The sequence below is a fragment of the Salvia hispanica genome, chromosome 3, assembly GCF_023119035.1.
Source record: "Salvia hispanica cultivar TCC Black 2014 chromosome 3, UniMelb_Shisp_WGS_1.0, whole genome shotgun sequence".
NCBI lineage: Eukaryota > Viridiplantae > Streptophyta > Magnoliopsida > Lamiales > Lamiaceae > Salvia > Salvia hispanica.
In genome coordinates, this window is record NC_062967.1 from 51,204,375 (window position 1) to 51,229,063 (window position 24,689).

General features: G+C 35.3%; 2 protein-coding genes across 3 annotated transcripts; both read left to right on the forward strand.

Annotated features, from left to right (window-relative positions):
* The first annotated feature begins 4,548 nt into the window (after window positions 1-4,548).
* On the forward strand, window positions 4,549-7,614 carry LOC125216169. The gene is made up of 3 exons (XM_048117810.1): window positions 4,549-4,664; window positions 4,736-4,861; window positions 6,903-7,614. Exon 3 carries the CDS (start codon window positions 6,933-6,935, stop codon window positions 7,326-7,328), a length of 396 nt encoding a protein of 131 aa, XP_047973767.1. The 5' UTR covers window positions 4,549-4,664; window positions 4,736-4,861; window positions 6,903-6,932; the 3' UTR covers window positions 7,329-7,614.
* A 3,116-nt stretch (window positions 7,615-10,730) lies between these two features.
* LOC125213737 (translation initiation factor eIF-2B subunit epsilon) lies at window positions 10,731-23,646 on the forward strand. Of its 2 annotated transcripts, none has more exons than XM_048114445.1 (15): window positions 10,731-10,972; window positions 11,304-11,534; window positions 11,925-12,239; window positions 13,350-13,457; window positions 15,467-15,656; window positions 16,609-16,871; window positions 17,986-18,115; window positions 18,390-18,469; window positions 19,500-19,736; window positions 19,814-19,890; window positions 20,317-20,408; window positions 22,084-22,166; window positions 22,700-22,771; window positions 23,135-23,260; window positions 23,398-23,646. In XM_048114445.1, the coding sequence occupies exons 1-15, from the start codon at window positions 10,832-10,834 to the stop codon at window positions 23,428-23,430; spliced, it is 2,178 nt and encodes a 725-aa protein (XP_047970402.1). In that variant the 5' UTR covers window positions 10,731-10,831; the 3' UTR covers window positions 23,431-23,646. The 2 variants fall into 2 exon arrangements, with proteins under 2 accessions (XP_047970402.1, XP_047970403.1); XM_048114446.1 differs by having other exon boundaries at window positions 18,393-18,469.
* The last annotated feature ends 1,043 nt before the right edge of the window (window positions 23,647-24,689 follow it).

Sequence of the window (24,689 nt, forward strand, 5' to 3'; positions counted from 1 at the left end):
TTGCTTTCTTTCTTTTTTATAAAAATATACTTTAGTTTTATTCTTTATATTTGAGTAAATTTGGTTTAATCGTGTAAATCATGATCAAAATATTATATTGTGTCGCGTATGAATCGTATTCAGGTTTGAAGTTAGCAGGTTGGGTTCGTGTTCGGATTGAAAATTTCTTCAACAGGTCGAGTTTGGGTTAATGCTTATTGGATTAGGTCATTACCTAGTGATGCTTATTTTAGAGTACCTGGACCAGTGCATGCAAATTATCAAGTTTAATTAATTAACTCTAATAATACTACAATACTACAATTACAATGTCGTAGCAGTGTTTCAAGTGTCGATCCACAGGGAGGTGAAAGATTGTTTACACTTAAAAGCATACAAAAACATGTGAAGATTTGATTTTTGATTTTGAAAGTTGTTGACAAAATAAAGCTACAAGTTAGGTAAAGAAAAGACTTTCAAACGGGAAAACACGCCACTCCAAGTTGCTCACTAGATTTGTATTGTTCTACACCTTTAACAATTAAACATATGAAAGGATTACAACATCAACCTAATCATATACATTGAACATGTACACGATGAGTAGTTCACAATTAGCTAAATACATAACCTATGAACCAATTTTCAATGTCTATAAACTCCTGCGGAAGCGCGGAAAAAATAAACACCTACTATAATCACCTATTTAATCCACTATCAAATTATCCTTTGAACAATTCTAATTCAGTAGCATACCAACAACCGAACATTCTTGAACTATGTTAAAGAGACAATAGCAAAGGAAAGAACAACACTACATTATTAGCCAAAAACGTAGTGAATAAACATTAAGCACATTGTTGGTAACAAGCATATGAATTCAATGGTGTAAAAACATCGATACAAAGCCTAGATTACAACTTGGAGAAACATAGAGAGTTTAGCCTAAAAACATGGTGGAATGCAACAAAAATCGTAGAAAGCATGCTCTCGTTGAGTGGAATTGGGATTTGGAGACGGATCGTCGGAATGTTGGCCATAATTTCTTCATTTTCTTCTTCCTCCTCTCTTTCTCTCCTTTCATCTAAGGGTGGGAAATTATACCGAAATACCGGAATACCAGACTTACCGTACCAAAAAAATACGGAAAATATTGATTTTTTGGTATACCGTAGTTTTCGGTACGATAACGGTATTAGATTTCCTATACCGTGGTATACCGAATCTTCGGTATGCCGGTATATAAGCATACCGAATCGGCAATATATACCAACGCTTCGGTAAAGTTCGGCTCTTTCGAGCCTCCTCGCCTCAGGCACGACTGCGTCTGCTTGTTGGATGGTGACCAACTGAGCTATACGAGCTTGTATGAATGCCCCCGTCATGCCAATACTCAAAATTGGTCAAAATCACGTTCCGCACCTTCAACTTTTCAACGACGTCACTCGTGCCTGTGATACCTCTAATACAATCGACTATGTGCGTGGTGTCGATGATCATCCCGACAACAACCTTGATCATCCTTCAACTTTTCAACGACGTCACTCGTGCCCGTGATACCTCTAATGCAATCGGCTATGTGCGTGGTGTCGATGATCATCCCGACAACAACCTTGATCCCAACATCCTCTAAAACACTTGAATGTAGAAATGTGCATTGGATGTTACACAACTCGTAGTACTTCACTCGGCAATCTAGATGTACTTCTCCGTTGATTGATTCGTCAGCAACGAGGATGTTGTAATCTTCGAAATAAACAAAATATTCCCTCCGTCCCAGATTAAGAGTCACTTTTTGCCATAAAATTTCGTCCCAATTTAAGAGTCATTTTTAAAATTTTCCATATTTGGTCATACAATTTTACCCCATTCTTCATCAAAATTACATAAAAATGCCATTATTTATATTAAAATAAATCAAAACAAAAATCAAAAGTCAAAAGGAGCCCACCTTCAACCAACTTCACCATCTCACTTCATTTATTACACACTATACCATCTCACTTCATTTATTACACACTCCATCATCTCACTTCATTTATTACACACTTCAACTTTTTCTTAAAAATCGAGCCATAACAATAAGTGACTCCAAATGTGGGACGGAGGGAGTAACAATTAAGTGATAGCTTTTGGATGAAACACACTGAATTAGTAAGAGTACCTTCTTGGACTAGATTGTGTCTCACAATGTACACCTTTGAGAAAGAAAAAACAAAGAGTTAGATTTGAGTTCGTGCAATTCAGAAAACAATAAATGGAAACAAACCTTAAACTTGCAGAGATCAATAAGTTAAAAAACTAAGTAATCTTGTTCCAACAATGCATGTGAAGTCGAAAAGGCTCTCCATCCTGCTCCACTTAGAGAACTAGTATCCAACGTGTAACTCGTTTCGTACTGATCGACATTGTCATCCACCAAGACTACTTGGCTATTGTGATTATGGGTGGAGACTTATACCGGAATACTGGACTTAACGTACCGGTATTTTTGGTATTTTTTCGTAACGGTATTAGATTTCCTATACTGTGGTATACTGAATCTTCGGTATACCGGTATTTATGCCAGTATATACCGGCATAACGAGTCGTCGATATATACCGATGCTTCGGTATACCGTGGTATACCGAAAGTTTGGCTCTTTCGAGCCTCCTCGCCTCATGCACGACTGCGTCTGCTTGTTGGATGGTGACCAACTGAGCTATACGAACTTGTATGAATGCCACCACCATGCCAATACTCAAAATTGGTCAAAATCACGTCCCACACCTTCAACTTTTCAACGACGTCACTCGTGCCCGTGATACCTCTAATGCAATCGGCTATGTGCGTGGTGTCGATGATCATCCCGACAACAACCTTGATCATCCTTCAACTTTTCAACGACGTCACTCGTGCCCGTGATACCTCTAATGCAATCGGCTATGTGCGTGGTGTCGATGATCATCCCGACAACAACCTTGATCATCCTTCAACTTTTCAACGACGTCACTCGTGCCCATGATACCTCTAATGCAATCGGCTATGTGCGTGGTGTCGATGATTATCCTGACAACAACCTTGATCCCAACATCCTCTAAAACACTTGAATGTAGAAATGTGCCTTGGATGTTACACAGCTCGTAGTACTTCACTCGGCAATCTAGATGTACTTCTCCGTTGATTGATTCGCCAACAACGAGGATGCTGTAATCTTCGAAATAAACAAAATAACAATTAAGTTATAGTTTTTGGATGAAACACACTGAATTAGTAAGAGTACCTTATTGGACTAGATTGTGTCTCACAATGTACACCTTTGAAAAGGAAAAAACAAAGAGTTAGATTTGAGTTCGTGCAATTCAAAAAACAATAAATGGAAACAAACCTTAAACTTGTAGAGATCAATAAGTTAAAAAACTAAGTAATCTTGTTACAACAATGCATGTGAAGTTGAGAAGGCTCTCCATCCTGCTCCACTTAGAGAACTAGTATCCAACTTATAACTCGTTTCGTACTGATCGTCATTGTCATCCACCAAGACTACTTGGCTATTCTAGTTTCATCTCTCTTTTTTCGTCCATGGATGTCTGAAAAATCCCCAAAATTGCATTCCAATTATTTGAAAACTGAAAATCAGCGGTTACTGCGTCAACGCACCCGACCACGTGAATTATTGAGCATAAAATTCACCCGACCGCGTGGCTCATTTTCGGCCTCTCCTGTTTCTTAATCACCCGGCCGTGTGAAGGTCTCTGAAATTGTAGGAACGCCTCAAAGCTTGTTTCCATGTTCATTTTCACCATCAATTCCGCTTCATACACCAAAAACACACTTTTTGCAAGCATCCCGAATTCAATTCTTACTATAATTGGCATAGCACATTTGGTATAACCAACACATATATGCATCATTACATAAAACCAAAACAATTTATGGCAAGACAATATCATTTGCATAGATAAATATTATCTCAAAATATTCCATACTTTTCATTTGTATATAAGTTCGAAAGTTCACCTTAGGTCCTTGCAACTTTGATTCAAAAATACCTCCTCCTTAGGGTATTACTTCCTTGCGAATGCCTTATCTCAAGAAAAATTAATAACAACTATTTAGCTTCAAGATAAGTAAAAGTAGATGCCATGCACCTAGGATCATATCACGTCTCATTCCTTAAAAGACATCAACTTAAACCATTCAACTAGGAGAATTAATTCTTTTGCAAGGAATACATTAATCGGGAGATTACATGACTAATATAACCATAAATTACTTTACTCCAATTTTGCTAGAGCACATATTAATCTAAGGCACGTAATCTCTAAAACTACTCTTCAACATAGCTTACTAGTTAAATAATTCAAATCTCAAGAATTAATTATGCTCATCAAATAAGTTGGACTAGACCAATTCTAATATTTAAAGAAAGACTTGAGCTCTACTAATTTGATTTAAAAAGGATCCATTCCATGTAGTAGAGAGTAAATAAAAGAGGCCCAAACTTAATTAATTCAAGGTCCAATCTTTTAGCCCAACAAGGAAAATAAAACATGAAACCCTACTCACTTTATACTCCCTCTGCGCCTCTCCCCTCCCCCAACGTCTCTCTTTCTCAACTTTCTCTCGCTACTGCCTGAAAACGGCGGCCACCACCGGTTGCGCAGGCGCTGCTCCGGCCACCGCCGTTGCCATTGCTCGGAAGGTAAGTTTATCTCATTTTTGAATTTTGTAAAACAAGATTCTAAATTTTAAATCTTTGCTTACAATTTCCATAAATTAAGAGGAATTGAAAACTCATTAAAAAGGACCGAGGAGTGCCGCCCCTTTGCCGGATTTCGCCACCGTCGCCAGGCTGCCGCCGCCGCCGCGGGTCTGCTGGAGAGCAGAATTCCAGCCAAGGTATGTTTATTTCATTTCTTTAGTTAAATTCCTACTTGGGTGGCTTCATATATTTGTGATTTAAGAGGCTACGATTTTTCCTATTTATGCATAAAAGTTGAGATTTTGAAGAAGTACTAAGCATGCTTGTATTTTGAGTTTTGGGATAGAGATATGTACTAAATAATGGCATGCTTTAAAGAAAGAATTTGGTAGGGAACTTACTTAGATAATGAGAAAACTTGGTGAGTGAACAAAATGCAACTTTCCTTTACTTGCTAGCTAAGCTCTTGAAGCACCTTCCTCTAAGCTTGAATGTGTGGAAACATGGATTTTTGTGGGTGGAAAAGATACATTTATGCAATGAAGCTGATGAGAGATTGTGATGGGAAAAAGGTTGAGAGAGATGTTCTATTTATAGTGAATTTCTTACCATGTGATCTTGAATGTGACTACAAGAAACATAAAGCTATTCTCCTCAAATTCATCATACTCATCATGATGTTGGAGACTTTATTCCTCTGATTCTAATCAACTTACTATGCTAATTAATTCATTGTTGGAGCATGCATGGGGAAGGGTCTATTCTTGCAAGATTTTGAAAGATGGTAACGCGTGTGTGCTTTGGTGTCACCATCAATAGAATGATGTCAAAGTTGTTCTTTCATGGACTGTTTACTCTTTGACTAAATAAGGAAGTAGAGTGTAGAAGTGCTTTGTCTTCTAGTATGACAAACTTATTTTCCTTTGACTACATGACATGGTTTGAAGAGAAATAGTGGGCATTCAAGAAGAAGGAATGGCTATTCGAGAAATTGTAGAGTACTAATACTAGAGAGTTGATAATTATATTCACATGTATTGCTACTGTATTACTCATGTTAAAGAGCATTATCTCATATATGTACATGGACACTTAATATTCTTCTACTATACTTGCTCTTGCATAAATCATTCCTCGGCTTGTATTTATCATTCTAGCAAGCTTCCTTTCTCACATCTTAGTAATTAATTGTTCTTAACATAGGTAAAAATGCAAAGCAAGAAAATGTAGTAGTTTAAAGTACTACTCTACTTTATGGTATCATTCACTTTCTATATGAAACTATTATTAGCATTAAAATAAATGTGGGATGTTACAACTAGTGTCGTTTATTTCTTAAGGTAAGGAAACATGTGAATTGGTGCTGCAACATTTCATGATAGGTAGTCAAAGTCTACCTAGGCTGTGAAATTTTATATCTTTTCTACAAAGATCCGACTGTGTCACATCATGTGAACGTCGTTCGCGACCAGTTTACTATGCAGAAGAATTAAACTTGTTTGCTTCTTATACACTTAAATTTTGAGAAACATCTTACAAATGTATAAGCAAACACCAGTGCGATAAAATTACTTATTTTTCATCTTGGGTTAAAAGTGGATTGTAGATTTATTGTATACATGTATATGTATCCATGGAACATGCTTGAAACATGCTTTTCAGTATACCAATCATGATATAAAATTCCTTGATTAGTGATTAGCTGCGGGAGAGTGTAAAATCAACACGATCCCTAAAAGTATTTGAAAAGTAATTATGAAATACGAGTCATGTGGAAATCAACCCGAACCAAATTACAAGTAATTTTTCCTCTTTATTGTGTTAATCTCAAGTCTTACCTTCTTGAACTGTTTGGTCTTTTTTTTTATTCAAAATTCAAAATCAAACAAATTTATTGCTTTTTAGTAGTTTTAAATCGCTTTAACAATAAATCTCCTCTGTGATTCAATACCTTTTGTACTATATTCCACGTCTGTATACCTACAGAAGCAATATTTTTAGAGATTTATTGCTTGTATTTTGAATCTAAATTACGCCATGAAAATGGCAACAAACCATATTTCATATTTTCATCTTCATTCCATCACCTAAGCTATGATTGATGCAAGAGAAACCGTAGACTTCAAGATTCAACTTGATTGGTTCTTTCTAGTTATTTATTCTTATTTAGTACACCCCTTGTTCCATAGTAGTAGTGATACGATCATGAAATCCATGCATCAAAGCTTATACTTGCAGCTAGCTTCAATCAGAATTCTGCCCATCGAGATGACATCCAAAAGCTCCGAAACTACCACCAATATCTTCATCTTCGAGAGAGCTTCGCGTGAGTATTTTACACTCCCCAATCAGAGCCCGGAGGAGGGAGTTATGGCAGTTTTACTGAAGCCGCACAGTGCAGAATGCGCTACCCGGGGGGGTGACTTTAAGCCGAGCGGGTGGATGCCCGAAGGCATAGTTGAGGCAGAAAGTTCCACCCGGCCGGGTGGCTTTTGGCCACCAAATTCCACCCTGGCGGGTGGCCACCCGGAAGGCACAATTGAGGCAGCGACGTCCACCCGGGCGGGTGGTACTTGGACGGCTAAGCTATCTGGGCGGGTGGCCCACGCAGAGACTAGACTTTTTGGGCCTTTTTCTTGGAATTTGGCCTCCAACTATAAATAGGACTTTATCTCATTTTCTTCTTAGATTGTGATTGAATTAAGATATCTCCTTTGTGAGTTTTTCCTCTTTGAGGAATGTATCTAATTTCTTCTTTGAAGGTTGTTTGTTTACATCATTGATTGATTCGAGTAAAGGTATGCATAAATTGGGTGTATCCATTGAGTAGTGGAGCAAAGGGGTGATAGAGCTATTGAAAGTTGCCTAGGGTTGTTTCCATTCTTTTGGCCAAGGTCCTATGGTCATAACTCTTTTATCTCATCATTATACACATGCTTTCCATTCCTAATCTTCCATTGATTCTTGTTTAGATTCAATTTTTGTGGTTGGATCTCTATTTATATCTTTATTGTTCTTGATAAATTAAAAATCAATCTCACAAAAATATCTAGATCAATCATCATAAATGGGTAATTCATTGGGAAATGGAACATAAATTACATGGATCCTTATCAAGTAGGAGTCATTTTTTCCATTTTGGTACGTTATACAGTAGTGGACTCATTTCTCCTTTTAGTAAAAGTCAACACATTTCTTCTCACTTACTTTACTCATTCTTATTTGATTCTCTCTTCTTCTCTATACCTTTTTTCATTTTCTACTTTATTCTATCTTCGTCTCCCTACATCTTACTTCATTCTTCCTTAGTTAAATCACTTAACATATTTTTTCGTAAATCGCGTGCCGAAAAGAAACGACTCCACTACCATGGAATGGAGAGAGTGATACTTTTCTTTTTATAATTGCTACATTGTCTATAAGTAGCTAAATAATACTCCCTCCATTGCAAGTAGGTGAAACATATTCCTCTTTAGTACGTCCCAACTTAAGTATGACGTTTTCTTTTTTTTTGCAATTTGACTTACATTTTTCTCCTACTTTATCATCTTATTTCTCTTATTTTATCATCTCTCTTATTTTATTTTATTTTTCTTACTTTAATCTCCCCTTCTCTTTTTACTTTATTTTCCATTTGCATTTAATTGAGTATTTTTTACTTTATTTTCCATTTGCATTTAATTGAGTATGATATGTGAGTTGAATTATTGTGTACATTGCGCCTCTTTGGTATCGCAGTATGACCACAAATCCACTGCCGCTGGATGAGCAATTAGTGAGTATATTCACGTACGTTTCAAGCTTAAGAGTTTTATAGTAGCATGCTTAGCCAAGAAAATAAATAATTATTCTATGGTCGGAATATATTGCATCTTGATAACATCAAAATATTCCATCCATTTTCTTTCCAAAGATGGGAACTAGTCGGAGGGAGGTTTGAGCGAGAAATTTACGAATATAGGTCTCAATTTGCTGATATTTTGAGATTTGAGATTAAATTTGCCGACTTTTCAGAATATTAGATCGAGACATACAAATTTTTTACAATAAGGGTTTTTTAGTTTTTTTAAAAATCTTTGTTCTCTTCTTTTTTGTTATTCCCTTCCAACATTTATCAATTGACAAAATTACCCACTTATAACCAATTTCTGAAAATTTTATTGCAATTTCTACCGCCCCTACATTTTTAAAATTCCACTCATCTTCACTCTCTCCATATATTTTGTTTTGTAAGCATACAAATCTCTCCATATACTCCTTCATCCGCCATTAGGGCGTGTTCACCTTGTTTGATAGAGGAAGATGAGAATTAAAACATGATAGATTTCTGGCTGAGGGGCCCACATGATTAATATCTATAACTAATGTTCAGTATACAAGATATATGTCATGTTTAGATTTATGAAAAAATTAATGATTATTATCTCCTTTATGAGTGGATCAAAAAGCCCACACTGCATTTGTTCAGTTGGATCTCGTCAAAGCAGGTCTGAGATCGAGAAGAAAGAAGAGTACGAGCTCAACTCAACTGAAAACGGGAGCTCAATCAACTGCTCGATGAGGGATGGTCAACACGGCAGTCCTCGACGATTTCTTGATGGTCATTTTCGCCGGGTTTGTGATTGCCGACGTTCTCATATTCGCTAGAGTTTCCGTGGTAGAGAGAAGATGGCTGCTGTTGCATCAGATTCTCCATTTCTTCCCACCATCTACTATCCATATGCCTCTTTCCTTCAACCCAATTTTTTTTCACCTTCCAAGAAAATAAATTAAATTAAATTAAAACAACAATCAACATTCAACACTTTTCTGACTATCAATTTGTTGAACTAACAAGCAAAATAGTTCTTGAATCCACCAACATCTACCACTGTGGACCTGCTGCAACTTCTGTGAAGACGATTGATGGCTTTTTGCTATTTTTGCCCTAATAAAAAATCTCAGTGCAAATTAAAAGAGGGGCGAAATCAAAATTGACTGGTAAAAAATATAATCTTTACTCCATTTCTGGGTTTGTGGGCCCAGGCAAGCTTCAAAAACCACCTCTTTAGCAAGATTTTTTTTTCCGGCTATTTCGAAGATGAACAGTGAGGGCCCAACCCATTTCTAGGGCCTTCAACAATTGAGTGAATGAAACTGAACGGTGGATTTAGCTCAGATATGAACCCTTTTCTTGGCATATCTAATAAACTGAACAGGCCCTTAGGATTCTCATTTCTTGGCGGCACGAGTTTTAAGAAATGTTAAGAAAAGTGGATGGAATAAAGTTAGTGGAATATGAGTTCCACTTGTATTTATTAGTTTTACATGAAATGCGAGTGGAATGACTTAGGGAAAGGTGAGACGCTAATACCATTTATGGTAAAAGTGAATAGAGACTTCTATTTGCAGACGGATTAAAATGAAAAAATGAGACTCATATTCGCGGACGAAAGGAGTACATACAAAAAAACTAAAATTCAAAATTAAAATTCATTTTAAAGATATCATAAGTATATAAATTAGGTATTGTTTCAATTATTAATGTTTAACTATTGTTTGTTATACTTGATAACATATTTAATTTGATATTACGCATTAGGCATAATATTAGTTTAAAATTAAAGAATTTTTTTATCATTTCTTAGACTAAAATACACTAATTCTTAATATTAAAAATTAAAAGCTACCAAATTATGTAATTTACTAAAGCATAACTAATCAATATTAGTACTTAATAGGCAAAACTAATTCGTATCATACTTGTTAACTTAGAAAAAAACGTGTGTAGTACTTTTAACTAATCAATAAATGTGTATAATATTAATATGGGCCAAGCCACTAATTAGTTATTACCACTAATCAAATATCAATAGAAATCAAATTAGGTTATTTTACTGTTTTGCAGTACTGTTGCGAAAAAGGCAGAAAAAAAAAATAAAAAATTAATAGAAATCAAATTAGGTTATTTTACTGTTTTGCAGTACTGTTGCGAAAAAGGCAGAAAAAAAAAATAAAAAATTAATAGAAATCAAATTAGGTTATTTTACTGTTTTGCAGTACTGTTGCGAAAAAGGCAGAAAAAAAAAAAAAAAAAAAGTACAAGCGAAACAATTGTGGTTTTCTCCTGCGATACACAACAGCTGCATAAATTTGGTCCTTCTACTGCGCTGCTTTGTGACTGCGCAATGGTGGCGAAGAAAGGGAGCAGGGGAGGAACGGTAGGCGATGATGCAGGTGAGGAACTGTCACGCGATCCTCTGCAGGCCATCCTCTTGGCCGATAGCTTCGCCACTCTCTTCCGCCCTATCACTCTCGAACGCCCTAAGGTAATCCCCCTTTTCTATCGGTAGTCTCTTCTACGCTTTGATTATTGATTTTTCCGCGATTCGTACCTGAGCATACCTCAATTGAAAAGTTACCGTGCATAGGGTTTGAGATGGAAGACATTGTTCGGTTTGAATTCGTGTTGCCACCTCTAGGGTCTTCGTTTCAGTGACTTTTGAGGATAGAGAGATGAATCTGTTTTACTAGCTCGTAATGCGAAATATTGTTTGTAAGCACTAGGAGTTAATGTGTTTTTGCAGTTGTGTTGGGGTAGGATAATACTTGAGTCGCCTTTGCTTCTGTCTTTTGTTGATTTTTTATGTATGTTCTAAGGTACTGCTACCACTGGTGAATGCGCCTATGATTGAGTACACCTTGGCGTGGCTTGAGTCGGCTGGAGTTGAGGAGGTTTTTGTGTTTTGCTGTGCTCATTCCAAGCAAGTGATTGAATATTTGGAAAAGTCCAACTGGCTCAATCAGCCAAACTTTTCGGTTTCTACAATAGAGTCTTACAATGCCATGAGTGCTGGAGATGCTCTACGGTTGATATATGAGAAGAATGTGGTATGTTGTGCCTACTACTTGTAAACTTTAGTGATTGCTTCATATTGGCTCTATTAATAGCTTGTGAATGGACAGAAATGTACTTTCATTTATGATGCAAATTATAATTCTTACAACTTGTCCTTTATAATTTTACTTGGTTTGGAATCTGTCTAAAATGGAGTTATTTGAAATGATTTTCTGAAGATTAAGTCTCACTTCCTTCTCTAAGAAAAAGGGTCTAAATCCCCCAGGTAAAAAATTTAGTTTAGTCTAACTCTAACATGGATCACTTTTATATCGATGCATGGGCCTTATTTAAATAGGAAAAGGTTGCTTCACGTTTTTACAGTGTATTTCTGTCTTTAAGTTTGAAATAATCTAGTTTATTATGTTTGGTTCTCTTTGAAGGTACATGGAGATTTTGTTCTTGTAACTGGGGATACTGTGAGCAACATGCCACTAACCCAGGCGCTTAAAGAACACAAAGAGAGAAAGAAAAGAGATAGCAATGCAGTAATGACTATGGTAATCAAACAGTCAAAGCCGTCTCCAATAACACATCAATCTCGTCTTGGAACAGAGGAGCTGTTTATGGCAATTGACCCTGAAACGAAAGAGCTCTTATATTATGAGGATAAGTCTGATACTTCAAAAGGGACTCTCACTCTGGACAGGACTATGTTGCTCGATCGTTCTTCTATATCTCTTCACAATGATAAGCAGGTTCATATCTTTCTTTAAACAACTGTTTGTTTCCACTTTAAACCTTATTTACTGCAGAACCTAAAAGTAACTAAAAGAAAGGTATGAAAGGATGTTTATCCTATGTATTAGAATAAATGACTAGTAAATAAACAATAAGCTCCGTCTTTGAGATAATTACACGGTTACACCTATCTCTAGTTCTCTGCTGTTTTCAATTTCCTGCACATCCTTACTGATGCTTATAATAATCACACCTATCTCCATGACTAGTCAATCACCGACGCTTATAATTATTATATTGGAGCACATTCGGACATGGCCGCTCAGAAAGTTTGTCAACTGACCGGAGACATAGTTATGCTATTTCTCTTGGATTTCGTCTTTGTTTGCCTCACCTTCAATGTAGGATATATAGATACTCCTAAGCACAATATCACTGGATTTCCGTGTTTACAAATTGCAAGTTATTTCATTTTAACTCTCTTCTTATGGTAATATCAGTGCTACCCATCTAAGTCTAATTGGTGAGAGTTTCTAATTGAATATTAAGTGAAACACGTGGAAAATTGGTGCAATAAAGAAAGTTTATAGGTATTTCCTTTCCAGGGATGAGAGCTCCAATATGTTGAACCTAGCATTGATTGGGATTCAGTGCCAATTATGGGGAATCTGTGAAAACATTCACTAAATTAGGTAATGAGTGATCAAAGAAGAGGTCAACTAAAGAGAAAAGGATAGGCTAAGGCTACATTCTACGTTTTCTACTGAAATATGTTATATAGAATTTATTTTGGCGATTCCAAATGAATTAAGGAATTAAAAGATAACTTAAGTTTAAAACATCAAGTAATGAACAATATCAATCTATAATGGGATTAAATCGAAATTATCAAATTAAATGAAAGGATTGTAGTGACATGCATGCTATATTGCTATGAACTTTTGAATACTATTATATATTATAAATTGCATGAAAGCCTGAAAGGTTTCTGCTAGCTAGAACACTGGGACTTAATGTTTGCTTAGTTGTGTTTTCTGTCAAACTCTTAACTAAAACCCTTTCAAGATGTTTGAGAAGAACTATGTAGATATTCGAGTCTAACTGTTGTCAATTAATTTTCTTTGCAGGATTGCTATATTGACATATGTTCTCCAGAGGTTCTGAGTCTTTTCACTGACAATTTTGACTACCAGCATTTACGCCGTCATTTTGTCAAGGGGTTACTTGTTGATGATGTAAGTATTAATTAATACATGAAGAACACACTTTTGTTCTTGCGGTGGAAGTCCTCACTTAATATTTATCCTGACACTCAAAACTCCAGTATGAAGTAAGCTGTAAACTTCCCTGATTAACAAAGGGACATGTGTATGTGTATATGATTTTTTTTTGCATACTCACTAATTGTTTGGGCATGTTCTCAACAATACTGATTATTGTATTTTTATTTTTTATCACAAACAAAAATACAAAATGATGTGAAGATGTGATAAAGATCAGCGTGCCAAAGGTGTTATAATCAGACATTGTGCTATTTTAGAATGTGAAGTGGCTTATACTCATTGGTTAGTGTGTTTCTTTTCAACGAGTCTTTTATTCTGTTTCCTACAATATGGTACTCTTAAAAGTAAGGGATTTCTTAATGTTGCTAGCAACAGGAAGGAGTTCATCTCATAGATGGTCAAGATGAAGTAGGAGATAGGTTCTTCTCATGGTTGTTTGTGCTTAATAAGTTTCTCACATGCGATGTGTTGTAAAGTTGTTTCTGGTACACCCCGTTTCACCTAACTAGAATGCCAGGATTCAACCTCAGGACCCAGTTCATGTTTTGTTTAGTTATTTTTATGCCGGTCCCTTTCCCATAGTTTATGGAATGGAGTGTTGATGGAATTGGCATATATTGGATTTAGCATTAATGGCTCATTCAATGATATGCTGTCAAATATTAGCAGTTTATAGGCACAAGGGCGGGATTCCCTGAAGTTGTTAGTAAAATAATGCTTTCTTGCACCAAGTTCTGTGACAAGGGCGTGAGTCCCTGAAGTTGTTAGTAAAATAATTCTTTCTTGTAGCCTTATACTGGCATCACTCTTGTAGCCTTTTTTCCCTCTTCTGGTTGGTTATCTGTGGTGTAAGCATCAAGGGTACAACCAACATTTATCTTAAGAAAGTTTAACAAATGAGACTCTCATTGAGTTTCTATAGTCAGTTTTTGTTTTCTTTCTTTGGATTTACTTGATCCATTGATTTTATGTTGTTTTAATTTTCACCTTTGTGTTTAGTGACTTTAGACTGTAAATTATAATTATGTTATTGCACTCTGTATGTTTGCGCAAGTGTGAAGGTGTTTTCTGTTGAGCTTCTAAAGCTTGCTAAATCTAAATACTTGGCACTATTCAGCTACTAAAAGTATGAAAGCAAGATAAACTTCAGAGTCTGATAATGGGTTAAGCTAAGAAACATGTATTTGTTAGGCTTGCATTGCTTAAGTTATTTTGGCAGTTAATTGCCTTGTATCATAGTTTTATAGTTGTCATATTCATATTAGCTATCTTGTCTTGGTTGTTTCATTGGGCTGTTTCAATTATTGTTTCTGTACGTGTTGGCTATCAGCTATCTTATACTTTCTCCGTCCCATATATGTGACACATTTTGTTTGGGCACATATTTTTAGGTAGTGGTGTTTAGTGGTTAAATGAAGAGAGAATAAAGTAAGAGGGAGAAAAAAGTAGAGAGAAAAAGTAGGAGAGAGGATAAAGTAAGAGGGAGATTGAGTGTTGCTTTTTTGCAGTAAAAGAAAATGCCTCACTTAAGGTGGGACGGAGGGAGTAATTTTGGTCACCAGCAGCTCAAATGTGTCTGTGCTGCATAAGTGAAATTCATTTTGGTGCCTGGGGTTGGTCCATGGTAATTTAATACTAGTAGTTTGTTCATTGTTTATGATTGACGTATTATCATAGTTTTATCATCTTTGTTAATCTATTCGTGTACTAATCTCTTTATATGCACCCTTGACTGATATATTATTAAGTTTTTTTTTCTCTGTGTCTTTATAAACCTTCAAGGCTTCAAGCCAATGTCATGCTGCATCTTGTGGCATAGCCGCATAGTGGCAATTACGTTTTCTTTTTTACCCTTTTGGCATTTCCCAGAGGCTGAACTGAATTGCATTATAGTCAGCTTTATGAAATAATGTTAGAAGGCCTTTAATCTTTGTTCTAATTTTCTTCTCTTTTTTGCTCAGCTTATGGGTTACAAAATTTTCACCCATGAAATTCATTCAAGTTATGCCGCAAGGGTGGAGAACTATAGGAGCTATGATACTATTAGTAAAGATATAATACAGAGGTGGACTTACCCCTTGGTTCCTGACATTCAGTTTCTTCAGAATAGTCTGACAAAACTTGAAAGACGTGGAACTTATCGTGCTTCAGGTAAAATAAAATCCTGAAATTCCCTTCTTATTTCCTGTAGTCGTGTCAATTGTAAAAATTTGACTTTTTCTCCAGAATTATAACCGTCCATTGCAAATAATTATGTTCTAGGTTTAGGTAAATACTCAACTCCTTAATAGGGTCCCATTGGTATGCATTCAGTAAGAATCGGACCTTTTAATTTTCCAATTATGCTTGCTAAATTGGTTTCTTCTTATTCTTTTACCTTCAATTTCAAATTCTGAAGATGCAGTGGTTGAGTGTGGGGCGAATAGGTTCTTTCCCTTGAAAACAGTACCACATTAGCAAATTAGCACACACTTATTTTCTGTGTGATCAAATTCCAACTGCGCCACAATTTTATTTATTTGTTATAGTGTTTTATCTGTATTCTGTTGAATAGTTCTCAATGTTGTAAGAATCTGACTCTTGCAGAATTTCACGTCACTGGTGTGCAAATTTGACAGAACCGACTAACCTAGCACTTTTCTCTTGCAAAGGAACTTGTTTGAATAATATAAGAAGATTTTTGCTTCTATGATCATGCATACATGATAAAGTCATTTGACAAAAATCATAAAAAATTGACGAATGTATATAAGTTCTCCAAAACCATGAATTTGTGAGAACATGAGAAGTGCACTGTACCTATAAGTAACTTTCACTGGACTCGTATCATGAAGTCTAAGTGGCATGCTCTTTTGCCAGCTGAACAGTAAGCATTATTTTTTCTAATAATTATAGCATATCTTGCCTTCATGTTATGTACGCAAACACAACACTGGGTTTGAAATAATGGTATTTGGCTATATAGCAATTATTTAAATGTTCATCTTATCTGCTCTTTAGAATTATGGATATAAGTTTGTATGATGGGGTTTGTTGAGAAACTCTTGGCGATCCCTTTCATGATTTCTCTTGACTTTCCGCATGATGAACATTAATTTTACAGATGTAGGTCTCTCACGTTCTGCCAAAATGGGCCCCTTTACTGTTATTGGAAGTCGCACCACTATTGGAAAGCACTCAGAAGTTTCCAATTCTGTCATTGGTGAGGACTGTGTAATTGGATCAAATGTTTCAATTGATGGATGTTACATATGGAATAAGGTGAACATTGAGGATGGCTGTAGATTAAAGCATGCAATAGTGTGTGATGGGGTGACCATGAAGTCTGGAGCGGTCCTTGAAGCTGGTGTTGTATTATCTTTCAAGGTACACTTTGAAGTGCCTAACCTTTTTGGAGCCTCTATTCATTGTTTGTTGCATTGTTTACCTCTGACTTAACTTGCAATCTTGCATAGAAGTTTAAGCTGTGACTATTGGTGACTTAGTGTTAAGAGTCAATGCTGGATAAGTTTCACATACAAAATTTTTGTTTCACGATGACATCTAGTGAGAAGTCCTTAGTTTCTTCGTGTTGAAGTTACTCATTTTAATGGGATCCTAATTGCATCGGATCAGAATCGAGAAGCCTTCTAAAGAAACTCTAAAATGACTTGTGAAGGAATATCTCTGTTGATTGTATTGTAAAGGAATAAGTCTGTTGATTATATCCAAAACCATTAAGAACTCATTTCTGCTTTCCTGTCAAAAGTGGCAAAACACTTTTACTCCACTTCTGAAGAGGGAAAGGTGAATGCATTGCATTATCTGCAACTTTCATTGTTTTGGTGTCGCTTTTATTTGTTTTGATGTGCTGGACCATGTAGTGTATTTAGATTAAATGTGCACTAACCATTGTTTTGGCGGAACTTTTATTTGTTTTGATATGCAGAAGCATCAGAACCATGTGATGTAATTAGATTAAATGTGCTTGAGGGTATTTTAGGTTGCGGCCACAATTCATCTATATGTTTCCTGTCAAACTTATAACCAATTTGTGGGAGGAGTCTTACGAGGGACGAGCATTGTTGAAATTGTGCTTACAGAAACACCTAGCATGAAGAATATGATTGATTCAATCTTAAGATGTACTCCCTCCGTTCCATAAAAACATGCACGCTTTCCTTTTTCGTTCGTTCCAGAAAAACCTGAACGATTCTTTCTTTTCTTTTTTGTACACCTCCTGACCACAAATTGTTATAATAGTACCCTTACTATTACATTTATTTACTATCACTTTACACAACAATACCCCTAAGAGGGACTCTTTCTCCACTCACAATATAAACACTAAAGTGGGATCTTTCTCTACTCATAATACAAACAACACTAGATTTGTTAAAACCCGTCCCCAAATATTTGTTCGTATTTTTATGTGACGGAGAGAGAGCAATATTCTGTGTTTGAGACTAGTCCGATCATCTAACGCACTTGTGCTGTGTAGGTCATAATTGGGCAAAATTTTGTTGTGCCTGCTTACTCTAAGGTTTCTCTACTCCAACAGCCTGTCAGACAAGACAGTGATGAAGAGCTGGAATATGCTGATAATAGTAGTGGGAACATAGAAATCACATGTAACTTCTGGAACCTTTTATAATCTGTCATCATTATTAGTTAAAACCCTACAGATTTTAGAAGCTATTTTACTTGGTTGTTACATAATGTATGATTAGAAATCATTCCTTTTATCAGCAATTATGTATTTTAACCTCTATTATTCATATAAACTGGAGTGTATTTGGCAAGTTTGAGCTGTAAAATAATAGTAAGAAATGCATTTGTGCACATATAGCATCATATTGATAGGCTAGTGCATCTACTTTAACTATGGATATTTTCTATATGCAGCAGTACCTAATACTACTGATGTGTTGGAGGAGGAGTTGAGGACTGAGGTATCTGATTTGCAAATTCAGGCTGCATCTGAGGTCCAAATTTTCTTTGCTGTTAATTTTTCTTCTTTCTACTTTCTAGTTTTAAAGTAGCTAAAGTGGCACGCAACTTATTGCTTTAAGAAAAGCTTGATGGCTCTAAATTCATTTCTTTCCTTTATTCTTGATTTTTTCCCTTAAGGATTTCTGCAATTTTGTCTAAACATATAGAACCATCTAAAACATGTAAAGTAAAAGAGGAAGATTTCTAGGAAATCAATTGGAAATAGAGTTGAATTTAGCATATTGATGTCCTGGATGAATAGACAACGAAAGTATTGTTGCACTGAAGATTCACTTGACCAGTCAATTACTAGAATATCATTTCCCATGAACTTAGAGGTAACTCTCTTGTCATTTTATGATATACTCCCTCCGTCTCAAGATAAGCGAGTCATATTCCTTTTTGGATGTCCCACTGTAATTGAGTCATTTCCCTTGTGCCCAAAAGAAATGCTTCGCTTATCTTGGGATGGAGGGGGGAGTACTACATGACTTTCTGTGGTTTTGAAAGCTTTAGAATTTTTGCGGCTTTCTAGAATTATGTTTTAGCACCACTTTTACTAGGTTTTATGAGAGAACCATTAATACCCAGTCAATACCCAATACAGGTGGTAAACTTAGAAATACAGATTATGATGCTTTCGCAAGCCGGTAATATCTAGGAGCATTATGAGCTGCCAACATACAAATTATGCATCCAAGAACTGCTTAAATCAAATTATATTATGCTCTCATCACTCAAACATCCTTGCATATATTGTTGTTAATTTGTTATTAAGAATTGAGTGCTTGCATATGTCAAAGACTGATCTTCATTAAATGTTACAAACTACATGCATTATTTTAACTTGTTTAGAGGGATGCAAAATGTATTTGTTTTCGGAAAATAAATTGTTTGTTAGGGCTGTGTGCTTTAAGATTAAGACTATCCCATGTGATGAAAAATATTTAACTGATTTCATGATGTGCGTCTGTATAGCTAGATTGCTGCATGTAAGCTTTCTAACCAATATTATGCCACCAGGTTGGTGGGGCTGGTTTCATCTGGTCAGTTGGTGAAAAAGGCCTTGAAGAAGAATGGAGGCATTCAGTGGCGCCGATTTCTGCAGATCGACTTCTTGAAATAATCAAATCTGCGACCAATGAACTGGATACATCAAACGAAGAAAGCAACATTCTTCCACCTTCAGGAGAATTGGGACTTGATTCTGGTAATGAATCTGATGATGGTAGAGATGATCATGCTCATTTTGAAAAAGAGGTACCTGCTGACAATGATTCTTGTCATACTTGGATGGTGTTTGAAATTCTAATGTTGTTTCTGTTTGCTAATTGCAGGTTGAAGCAACGTTTCTAAGGGCTATAGATGAAAATGTAGAAGAAGACCATATAATAATAGAAGTTAACTCGCTGAGGTATGATGCAACCTTTCTCTACCTTTTTATTTTGTAACCTTGTAGTCGAAGAAATTTCATTCATGGTTTCATACTCGTAAAATTACCTTTTTTTAATCTAATAAGTTGCATGGATCTGAAAAATAATAGTATTGGAATGTTGACATAGTAAATGTTTAGTCTGCATATCCACCAATTGAATGCTGTTACAGGTAAGTAGTAATTTTTGTTGCTTGATGCGATCCTCTCTTTCCATCGAAGCACTTTAATATTTTCATTACTGGTATTGGATGAATTTATTCTGTGCAAAATCTACATTCATTATGTGGGTCCTGTAATTTGAGTCCTATCTTGCAACAATAGAGATACAAGGTAGAACTTATCTAATTCAGCCATTCTCTGTGGCACCTATAACAAATTTTGTCTTTGCAACTTTTGGTGTCTCAGGCTGTCATACAATATGGCTTCTACTGATTGTGCTGGCGCTTTGTTCTATGCTATAATGAAGTATGCCGTGGACACTCCACATGATTCTGCAGGTCATTTCTCGTTTCAGTGGATGGAATTATATAATCTGTGAAACATGTACTTTGATGGTAAATATTAATTATTCCATTACCAAAATGCTGGTTTACATACATGCATAAAAGTTATTTCACGGGTTCCAATTTAAACCATGGTAACATATGTGATATAGAGTGATCTTAGGATAGGTATTCACAATCACATCTTCAAAACGTTGTCAATGTTAAGGTAGATCTATTATACAGTCAATGCACTAGCTTGAATGCATGTATTCATTGCACATGCTTCTAATAGTTTCTTACCATCAATCCTCATTCATTATACTTTTCAAATAAAGTATGTGACTGGAATTATATGTGCTGGATGCCGAATAGTAAGCATGCATATATCATTGTTTAGTAAGAATATATTCATATGTATTTGATCTGTGTGTTTATGAAACTTTCTTCTTTCCACACAAGTAGTTTTGGTATGTCGTCATTCACTTCACACTGTTTTATGAAAATCAATTGTATTTTTACTGTATTAATTCTACACAGTCATTATAAGGCTATAAATCTTTGAAAGATGGCTTTCAGAACAAATAGTTGAAATATTATGAAAATTCATATGTGAAGATATGCTTGGGCAGGAATCCTATGATGTTGAGTAAAGGTGAAGAGACACAGACACTTACTAGTTACTACTCACAATCCTTGTGAACCATGTTGTTACAGGACTAGCTAATTGAAAATGGCAAAGTTACTAATCTTTAGAATGCTCCCTCACTAAGTTTTTCTGTCCCAAGTCTGTGAAGGTGAACTGGGTGCTTTTGGACCATATAAAAAGGAATAAAACTGGGTTGATCTATTCACGAAATATTTGTAAAACAGTGGCACCTGCGTGCAGATGGAGAATCAAGATTTATCCGAGCCTGCATATGTGCTTTGGGAACTGAATCAAATAAATTCTTGAGAATTAGATAGCTCGTTGCTGGAAAAATATTAGTAGAAGTTTTGTGATCAACCTTAAGTAACTTCATTTGAGCCTTATCCTGTCTCCAGCATCGATGCTGCAGAAACTTCAGGTGGTTGCTGATTTGGCAGCTTTTATGTGAACCAGAAAACAGGACTGGATTCAATTATCCACATTCTTACTTTACGAATGAATGAATTAATTCTAAAGAACTTGTTAGCTCTACCGGGTATAATATTAGAATTTCTTTAGTCAACCTCAAAAACTTTGCACGACCCATGTCACCGGCATTGTTGGTGTTTATTTGGGATTTGATATTTATTGATCTTGCTGCAGAAACTCGTAAGCATTATTGATTTGGCAGCCTATAGGTGGGCCAGATAATAATAGTTAATAAATTCATGCACAATATGATGGACAGGGTGGATCATTAAAATCTATAGGATAGTTTAAGCAGGGTGAATCATAATAGTTTAAAATCTATAGAGTTTACAAAGAGGTCAAGTGCTAGAAGTTGTCAAGCTTAACTGCTTAATCTATGTTATGATTCACACTAGTGAAATGTAGTTACTCAAATTGGACAATCTTTTGTGCAGATCATTAATCATTTACCCTCGTTATTATTTAAGTATTTATAAATACCCATTGTATGCTGTACTCTTTGGCATTGTGGAACAGAGCTATTCAGTTCATTATTCTATGGTGTGCATGGATAACTCAACTGTTTTTTTGCAGGAGAACTACTTAAAATTACTAATGGTGTGATTGGAAAATGGGAAAAGCTTTTGAAGTACTATCTGCCAAGCTTAGATGAAGAGGTTGGTACATTAAAATCTTTTGACTTCTTACTTATTGTTATAAGCTACTTTATCAGTCTGCTTTTGCCTATTTTGGCCACATGATTTTATGTGGGGACTAAAATTCCACAATTTTGAACTCTAAAACCATATTTGGCAGCCTTAAATCAGACTTTGTTTCCTCATGTTGATTTGCTACTATATCCTGGAAATGCTTCTCTCTGTCTTATTGAGCGATGTATAATTCTTAATCACACGAATGTCTTTGGTCATAACTACTTTAGACATAATCACCAAGTTCATGTTGAAGTGGATAATTCTATTCTTCAGGTTGTGCACAAATTTTGGTATTTCTCTAGGTGTTAAGTTAAACATAGTGCTTTCATCAGTAGTTTTATCAACAACTTTTTCTCGAGTTGGGGTTAAGGGAGCAGTGGGTATCTTTATCAGCATATTAATATTTTTTGATGATGAGTTCAAGAAAACTTTTTGCGTCCTTTGTATCAAATTCTCTTCAATTAAGAATATCTTTTGATATATTGCATTCCTTGCAGATTGAGGTGATACTGAAATTTGAAGAAATGTGTTTAGAGTCTACAAAAGAATATGCAAATCTATTTTCCCAGGTAACTCGTTTCTGTTGGGTTTTTTTGTACAAATTATAGTTTCACTTCTGAGATTTCAATGCCTTGCCTCTTCTTGTTTCATGCTATAGTCTTGACATGTCGCACTTTCTACTAGCAAATAACGATATACTAGTATTGACATGCTATAGTCTTGACATCTCGCACTTTCTACTAGCAAGTAATATGTGGCTAAGAGACAAAATTAGAAATTAACATTACATAAGATTCACACTTAACAGAACAACTCGCAAGTATTAATCTTTCAATAATAAGTTAATGTTTTAGTGGCCAATGTCTTGATCTGAGAATCCTGTACTGAATCCATTGTTTTCGTATTTTTGTGTAATCTGGGTCTATCTTTAGATTTTGCATCTTCTCTACGACAAAGACATTTTGCAAGAAGATGGTATACTACGCTGGGAATCGGAAAAGGAACAGGCTGATGAGTCCGATAAGGTTTTCGTGAAGAAGGCAGAGAAATTTTTACAGGTAATAACCATATCCACTATCTAGATAATAATGAATTTTATTAAGAAAAATAAGTATATTTTGCAAAATTTTGAAGACAACCGCTGAAGCTTGCACAAACAAATGTCTACACATTCTAATGCACTTATTTGATGCAGTGGCTTAAGGATGCATCGGAAGAAGAAGACTGAGGGTAGGTAGAGTTGGCAACGCATTTTTGCTCGTTGATAGCTTAGGTGCAATGGAAATTGAGCTCGATCTTCTGAAATGAAGATCTGAGAGGTTTTTCGTGTGTTTCCCCTAAGCCTATCAGTTGAAACTATATACTAACAGTTTTTTCTCAAGATTGTCGACTATATTGTTACTTGGTTTTAGGTATAATTGCAAGTATACATATGTTTATTCTATGCTTCATGTAAAGGTTTCATTGTGATATATTTTCACCTTTCGGAATATTTATAACGTTATTCTCTAAATAATTATACAAACCCAAAACCACAAAAAATCAATTAAAGAAGAAAGAAACATATATTTTGTCAGTAAAAAATGAACAAAAGAAAACATTAGAGAAGGGCTGGCTGGCGGAGGGGATACATAAATTTCTAGAATTTTTTAATAGTAATGCTTAATAATAGTAGTAACAATAAAATAAAACAAAATAAAATAGAGTAAATTTGTATCCCACTCTTCGTCTGTGATTGTACATAAATTTTGAAAGTTACCATAAAAGATGGAGTACCTTTTTAGATATTATTTGTGATTTTGTAACTCCCCATAAATAGAGTTAGAATAATTTACTAATTTGATAAAAAAAATAAACAATTTTTAAAATATACTCTCTCCGTCTGCGAATAGGAGTCTTGTTTTTCCATTTTAGTCTATCTACGAATAAGATTGCATTGTTCACTTTTATCATAAATGATAATAGGGTCTCACATTCCACTAACTTATTCCACTGACATTTTATTTAAAACTAATATATACAAGTGAGACTCATATTTAAAATCCGTACCGCCAAGAAATTAGGCTCCTAATAGCGGACGGATGTCAGTGTCAGAATTGAAGAGAAGGGGTCAGGCATACAATGATGAGAAGGGGTTAGACATACTATAATGTCAATATATTTTGGATAAAAATTGAGGGGAATGACATGAATGATGAGAAGGGGTTAGACATACTATAATGTCAATATATTTTGGATAAAAATTGAGGGGAATGACATGAATGACTCGAAATAGTAAAAAAGTATTTGATATTATATTATACTAATACGTAGAGGCTTATAATGCCTTTCTTTTTTCTTCAAATATGGGTATCTCTAGCGTTTACTTAATATATGTAGAGACTAATTTTGTAGTTGACTTAAATTTTATTTCCTTCTAAAAAAATTATAGCTAATGTGACAAATTGTTTTTATTAAAATTCAGAAATAATAAGTTTTAGTCTTGCA

Coding starts and splice junctions, on each gene's coding strand:
- LOC125216169 (XM_048117810.1), top strand. CDS start 6,933: ATGACATCCAAAAGCTCCGAAACTACCACCAATATCTTCATCTTCGAG.
- LOC125213737 (XM_048114445.1), top strand. CDS start 10,832: ATGGTGGCGAAGAAAGGGAGCAGGGGAGGAACGGTAGGCGATGATGCA. Junction 12,240..13,349: donor CTCTTCACAATGATAAGCAG/GTTCATATCTTT, acceptor TTTTCTTTGCAG/GATTGCTATATTGACATATG. Junction 22,167..22,699: donor TGCCAAGCTTAGATGAAGAG/GTTGGTACATTA, acceptor CATTCCTTGCAG/ATTGAGGTGATACTGAAATT.